At 35.4% G+C, this 7,520-nt stretch overlaps 1 protein-coding gene across 1 annotated transcript; it reads right to left on the reverse strand.

The window, feature by feature from the left end:
- Nucleotides 1–6,912, reverse strand: LOC115410746 (manganese-dependent ADP-ribose/CDP-alcohol diphosphatase-like). Its single transcript, XM_030122525.1, has 4 exons — nucleotides 6,896–6,912; nucleotides 6,014–6,596; nucleotides 3,059–3,172; nucleotides 1–1,211 (listed from the first exon to the last, which is right to left on the reverse strand). The coding sequence occupies exons 2-4, from the start codon at nucleotides 6,582–6,584 to the stop codon at nucleotides 919–921; spliced, it is 978 nt and encodes a 325-aa protein (XP_029978385.1). The 5' UTR covers nucleotides 6,585–6,596; nucleotides 6,896–6,912; the 3' UTR covers nucleotides 1–918.
- Nucleotides 6,913–7,520: the final 608 nt, after the last annotated feature.

Raw genomic sequence — 7,520 nt, forward strand, 5'->3', positions numbered from 1 at the left:
GAAGTGGCAGAATATTTTTATTGTTAATACAATGTAATGATTATAGTGATCATCACACTGATCCTAACTGAAACTGCATTGCACAATAAACGACTCACCAATAATGTTCAAATAGAGGTTAATCATGTACAAAAACACCATATGCAAAAAAAGCAGCAATAAACTCAAGTTTGTTCATATAAATATGATAAATTTAAAATTGTTCCTTGACTCAAACACACTCTTTACAGCGATTATTTAACATTCAGGATGTCAGAAAATAAAACATGATTTGAGGTATAGTACTTTTTTCTGGAAAATAAAAAAACAACCATTATTGTTGTAACCATTGTATTGTTGTAAACATTTTCCTATGAAATATATTCCAGTGGTGACGGACTGTTTAGTAACAAGAGTGATAGAACCTTTAGTTTATATCATCAGAGCTTTTCTACTTTTGATGCAATACTTAATATGAAGATAAAAACTTAGAAATTCTGTCAGATTTTAGTCTGTAGATTTCAATTCCTGCTGCTTTAAAGTTAGAAATCTACTAGAATAAGATTGTAATTTATTCTCCGAAATTTGCCACTCAAATCTTAGATAATATCCAACTTTTTTCTTATTCTTATCATTTTATCGAATTTGTCCTCATAAATTTATTGCTTAACTTTTTGAGACATTACTGTTTTGTTTTGTTTTTTTTAAATAAATTGATTAAAATACGTCAAATATGTAGTAGGAAAGCCCTTCACTGTGCAATAAATATTTAACTCAACTTGGAGCTTAAAAGTCATTCTGCTTCTTGTAAAGTGACCAGCGTACATTTTCAAACCAGTAAATTTCAAATGTGAAATACACCGTACATGTCTGAATCCATAGATATTATATAAAGCCCTTCATCAGTGGTGCATTCTTAATTTCACTGTCCCTCAGGCATTATGGGAACATCAGGACTCGGTCTTCGATCCTCCCGTTCCCTTTCAGGACCATCCTGTCGTCGTACACAGACACCGTGGCGAAGGCGTTACAGTTGGGCGGAGTCTCGATCACCCCCTCCACGGTCAGGTGGTGCACTCCTCCGTCTTTGTCCCAGTAATATCCTCCGTCGTGGTCGTGTCCGGCCATGAAACACACCACGCTGGAGTGAGACTGGATGATTTCTAAGAGCTCGTTGTAGTTCCAGGCGAGGCAGACCGGATCGGTGGAGCACGGGTGTACGGGGAGGTGACCTGAGGAAAGAAGTTAGAAACGTTACGAGGCTTTTAGTTCAACAACCTGATAAATGACGTCCACACCAACCAGACACAGGCTGAAGAACTAATCCATGAAATGTGCCACCATCTTCCTCGTCTCTTTCCTGTAATGTGACAGTATTTCAAACCACCCAGCAGGACTGAAAACTAGACTTCATTTTACATTTTTACAGAACTGATCACATTACTTTGATACGGAAACATGTCCTGTCATTCCAGACTACGTTTTATTTCCTAAGAAGTAAGATTCACCCGCCTCAGTGGACACAGCACACACATAGCTGTTCCACGTTTTCATTTAAGTAATCATGTTAAGAGTTAAAGGAGTGATATTTTGCCCCTGTTCTCTTTTTTTTTTTTTTTTTTTTTCTTATTGTGGATAATTTTTGGGCTGTTCTTTTTTTTTGTTATAGTGGATAATTTTTTGGGTTGTTCTCATTTCTTTCTTATAGTGGCTAATTTTTTGGGCTGTTCTCTTTTTTTTCTTATAGTGGATATTTTTTGGGCTGCTCTCTTTTTTTCCTCATAGTGGATAATTTTTGGGCTGTGGAAATTTTTTTGGGCTGTTCTCGTTTTCTTATAGTGGTAATTTTTGGGAGTAGATACTTTTTGGGCTCTTCTCTTTTTTTCTTATAGTGGATAATTTTTTGGGCTGTTCTCTTTTTTTCTTATAGTGGATAATTTTTTGGGCTAGTGATTTTTTGGGGGCTGTTCTTTTTTTCTTATAGTGGATATTTTTTTGGGTTTCTCTTTTTTTTCTCATAGTGGATAATTTTTTGGGCTGTTCTCGTTTTCTTATAGTCGATAATTTTTTGGGCTCTTCTCTTTTTTTCTTATAGTGGATAATTTTTTGGGCTAGTGGATAATTCTCTGGGCTGTTCTCTTTTTTTTCTTACAGTGGATAATTTTTTGGCCTGTTCTCTTTTTTTCTTATAGTGGATACTTTTTTGGGCTGGTGGATAATCTTTTAGGCTGTTCTCTTTTTTTTCTTATAGTGGATAATTTTTTGGGCTGTTCTCTTTTTTTCTTATAGTGGGTAATTTTTTGGGCTAGTGGATAATTTTTTGGGCAGTTGCACCTCTGGGTCACCGTAATGAATCCACACCATCAGAAATAAAGAAACCACAGCAGTAATCATAGTTAATCACTGACAACAACATGAGGTTTAGAAAAAAAACACCAAAAAAAATACTCCACTCTCACATTATTTCTGGGTCCATGTTTATCTACATTACCGACCTATAATGAAACTATATACAAGAAAGTGATAATAGTAATAATAACTACTTATCATACTTCTACATTAACCCATCTTTTAACATACTACATATATTACACTTATTCCAAATATTATTTACATATAAAATGTAAATAATTATTCAAATAAATGGAAATGTAACTAATGGATGTAAGTGAAATTCTTACTAACCTATGAAATTAATACGACATGTTAATCAGTGAAATGCATATAGGCTTCAGCATGATTGACTGGAAAAAACTGGAGTGCTGAAACAAGACTAAAGGTTTTGCAGTATAAATATGCTCAGAATACATACAGCTTAGAAGTGTGGAAGTTAAAAGATCAAACATAAGAGTATATGTTAAAATTAGAAAAGGTGCTGAAATTATTTGGTGGCCTTTAAACAGCCAGTAGAAGTGTAGTTGTGGTTAGTGATTATTATGTTGCTGAATTTCTATGGTTACATCTCTCACTCCTCCAGAGTCCTTCAATACTTGAGGCTTAAAAATGGCACTTCATGAACTCTGTGACCTTCTAACACAAGAAAAATAACTACGAACACAATCTGTCAGATAATACTTACTGACAAGGGTGACTTTCTCATGCCTCTCATCAGCTGAGGACAAAATGGAATCTAACCAGTCCAGCTGGTCTTTACTGAAGCCACCGTTGAACATGGCAAACCTCTGTTTTGCAACTATAACAAAAAAAACCAAACAAACATCAGGTTGGCTTTAATACACTTCCTGCAATATCAACTGGAAATCAAGTCAAATCAGTACTGTTACATGTCTCCATAAGTTAACACACTTTATATCAAACTGTAGCAGTGGATATAGTATTGGTTTATTGTTTATATGGATCCCTAATAGCTTCCACTGTAGTGGTTGCTACTCTTCCTGGGTGTGGTGTAAAATCCATGTTGTTTGACAAACAACAGTGATTGGACACACTTGCTTTTATCTTCTGATAAAATAACCCTCAACTTTAATCAGAACTTTTATGAACATCTACATCAAAGGTGTCAGACATGTGGCCAGGGGGCCAAAACAGGCCCGCCAAAGGCTCCAATCTGGCCCGCCAGATGAGTTTACACAGTGCAAAATGCAGGCATTACCCTGAGGATGTTAACAGTCGAGGGCATCAAACTAAAAAAATAACAGCATAATAACCTAGAAATAATGACTCCAAATTTTCTTCTTGGTTTAATGTGAAAAAAATATATATATATGACATTATGCCTATAAATAATGGCAACACCATTTTTTTTCCTTTGATTTATTGCAAGGAACATTAAATTCTGATATTCTTTAACAATAAAATGTCAATAACCTGAACAAATATGAACAACCTGAAATGTCTAAAGAAAAATCAGTGCAATTTTAACAATTTTCTCTGCCTGTTTTGTGCCTTGGTAGATCTGATCCATAATGCACATGTATAAATCATAAGTTGAGGCAAAATAGTGATAAAATTGTACTTGTTTATCTTCAGAAATTTCAGTTTTTTTTCCCAGTTATTCACATCATTTTTGTTTTCGATAGACATAGTTTCATCATCTAATGTTATTTTTTGCACTAAAAAATTTGGAGTTGTCATTATTTATAGGCTATTATGCTCTTATTTTACTGGTCCGGCCCACTGGAGATCAAATTGGTCTTAATATGGCCCCTGAAAAAAAATGAGTTTGACACCCCTGATCTTCATGATCAGTAAATTAAATACAGGAAAATAGGCAGCCTGATTTTTTTATGTTCAGTTATTAATATCATTGGTGAAAAGTTTTGGGTTTTTTTTTTTTTTTAATCTGTTTATGATATAATAACCCTCAACTTTAACTGAGCCTTTATGAACTTCTACATCAGGGGTGTCAAACTCATTTTAGTTCAGGGGCCATATTCAGCTAAATTTGATCTGAAGTGGGCCGGACCAGTAAAATAATAACATAATAACCTATAAATAATGACAACTCCAAATTTTTGTCTTTGTTTTAGTGTAAAAAAAACATTAAACTATGAAAATACTTACTATTATAAACTAACCCCCCCCCCCCCCCCAAAAAAAAAAAAAAAAGTGAAAAAAATTAAATTTAAATTAAAAAACGTAAGAAAAGGTAGTGCCATTTTAACATTATTATTATCCTTTGTCCATGTGTGTTATGGATCAGATCTACAAAGACACTAAACACTGAGAAACAGGAAGAAAAATTGTTAAAATTGTGCTGAATTTTCTTTAGACATTTCAGGTTGTTCATATTTGTTCAGGTTATTCACATTTTAGTGTTACAGGATAGGTTGTAAATGTAAATATTTTCATAATTTAATGCTATTATTTGCAATTAAACGAAGAAAAAAATTTTAAGTTGTTAATTCTATTTTTTTTTTTTTTTTGGCTTAATTCAAGATTTGTTTTGTACTTAATTGAAGATTTTTTTTTTGCTTAATTCAAGATTTTTTTCACTTAAATGAAGATTTTTTTGGCTTAATTCAAGATTTTTTGCTAAATTTGAGATTTTTTTTTTTTTGGCTTAATTGCAGATGTTTTTACTTAATTGAAATTTTTTTTTGTTTAATTCAAGATTTTTTGCTAAATTTGAGATTTTTTTTTTACTTAATTGAAGATTTTTTTTTGTACTTAATTGGAGATTTTTTTGGCTTAATTGAGAATTTTTCCTTAATTCAAGCTAATTTTTTTTTTTTTTTTTTTTTTTTGCATAATTCAATTCAAGACTGTGGAATTTTTGCACTTGGCAAAAACATCCCAGGGGCCGAACTGGACCCTTTGGGGGGCCACATTTGGCCCCTGGGCCACACGTTTGACACCCCTGATCTACATGATTAGTGAATTAACCCTTTCATGCATACTGGTCACTCCAGTGGACAGCTATTCTACAGCTGTTCTCTTGTATATTCATGGTTTGTTGTTCTTTTCGTTGTCGTTGTTTTGTTTTTTTACACATATCTTTATTAAAAATTTAAGACACTACATATCTTTTCTGACATGCATTGGTTACATTATGTAGATCTCTCCTGAGCATAAACCCCCAGAATCACAAGCCCTCCCCATAGTTTTCACACAATTTATCAGTAAATACATGTTTTATGTGCATCAAAAATTAAACATGTGGCGTCCAGCTGAGTGGACATTTTTGCAACTTCATGAAAATAGGTTCATAAGAATTTTTTTTCATTATTATTTTTTTAATGTATTTTTTAATTTTTTTCAATTATTTGTATTTTATTTTTATTTATTTTGCAGAAGAAAATTTTTTAATCGCATTGTTTTTTCCATGCCTAAAGAAGAATAAAAACACTCAGGAAAAAATTTTGATTAAGGTTCTCATAATTTGTGCATGAAATGGTTAAATATAGGACAATACCTGATTTTCACAGAAAAAAACGCCAAACTCAGAGGATATTATTAGAACAAATGGTGATAAATCACTTAGGAAAGGGTAAATTAAGAGAAAAAACAATTTGGGAACTGACAGTAAAATAGCAGAGGGTGTTTGTGGGTTAAAATAGAGTGTGGGACTGACCTGGGGGCTGGTTCAGGTCCTCGTTGTTGTTGTACTGTCTGATCAGACTCAGAGCCCTCCTGTACTCCTCACTGCTCTCCTCTCGGCCCAGAAGACTCACATCATAAGCGTCCAGGACCACGAACCTGAACCCAGGGAAGGGACTGAACTGGTAGGCGTAGATGTCGTCCCTGGGCCTGGCTCCACTCAGCTTCCTGTGGGTGTGCAGGGTGTAGTTGAGCTTTGACCCCAACAGCTGACTCCGGCTGAAGTTATAAAACTCATGGTTCCCCCACACATGGTGCACCTCCACGGGGATGGAGCTGAACTCTCTCAACACCGTATCCAGGGCTCGATCCGAGGCGTTGTGCGGCTTGTTGAATCCGTCGATGATGTCCCCCAGCTGGAGGATAAACTCAGGTTTGACAGCCGACTCTGACCAACTTTCCCTGGCGTTCCTCAGCAGCTGGAGGCTGTTGCGGTAGTACCTCCTCCGAGTCCGGGCGTAGTTGAACCCGTCGTCGATGTCTGCGTACTGGATGTCCGCGATCAGGCCGAATGTAAACAGCGGCGTTTGCTGACTGTCGTCCATTCTGGATGGTTTCTGCCAAAGAGCGGACAGGTGTTTACTGGGGTGAAGTGGACAGGAAACACCAAGCAGAGCCGCCGGTGCCGGTATCCTCTGAACCTCCTCACATGATGAAACAGCCAGTGTGTCAGCGAGGATGACGGTACATGAACCAACCAGTCCCGGATAACTCAAGAAAAGTAAAAGTAAGGATTTCCGGTTGTCCTTCAAAATAACGGTAACATGAAACCCGAGTTAAGATACGATAGATAAGTAGAACATACGGAATAAACACACCAACATGGAAGCCTATTCACCTTAACGGACTTGTTTACCTGCTCTGCCAGTAGGGGTGTTCACTTCCGGGTTGGGTCACATGGTTGACATGCGCAGTGGTGTCAGGTAGTTGCCACTCGTGTTCATAGTTTACACTGATGGAATTTAACAAAAATGCTTTTTCCACTTTAACCTGTGATAATTTTAGTAACCTTAACTTTTATTGGTTACTATTTAATTATTTTACACATGATACAAACAACTTTACGCTCTCGATTATCTATTTATAATAACTGAATCCACTCCATGTTTGACAGGCTAATTATTTTTCAGAATATTTTTATATTTATTATAGGCAGATAGGAGCTGTCACAGAACAAAATTATAAATCCAGTTATCAGACCTGGGGAGAGCAGTGTCAGGTACACATTTGGACTTCACAGGCACTAGAGCAGTGGTTCCCAATTTTTTGGCTTGTGACCTCATTTTAACTTCACAAATTTCTGGTGACCCCAGACATTCAAAACAAAGATTTTTTTTTTACTAAAATTAAGTTGTTTTTGATCGTGTAATAGTTTGCTATACTATGTTACAAATAAACTTTAATTTTAGAGGACATTTAGTCTAATAATTTATATTATTCTGGATGGAGGCAGAAAAGCCAGGTGTAGATTACTGCACAAA

Source organism: Sphaeramia orbicularis, chromosome 19 (genome assembly GCF_902148855.1).
Source record: "Sphaeramia orbicularis chromosome 19, fSphaOr1.1, whole genome shotgun sequence".
Classification (NCBI taxonomy): Eukaryota; Metazoa; Chordata; class Actinopteri; order Kurtiformes; family Apogonidae; genus Sphaeramia; species Sphaeramia orbicularis.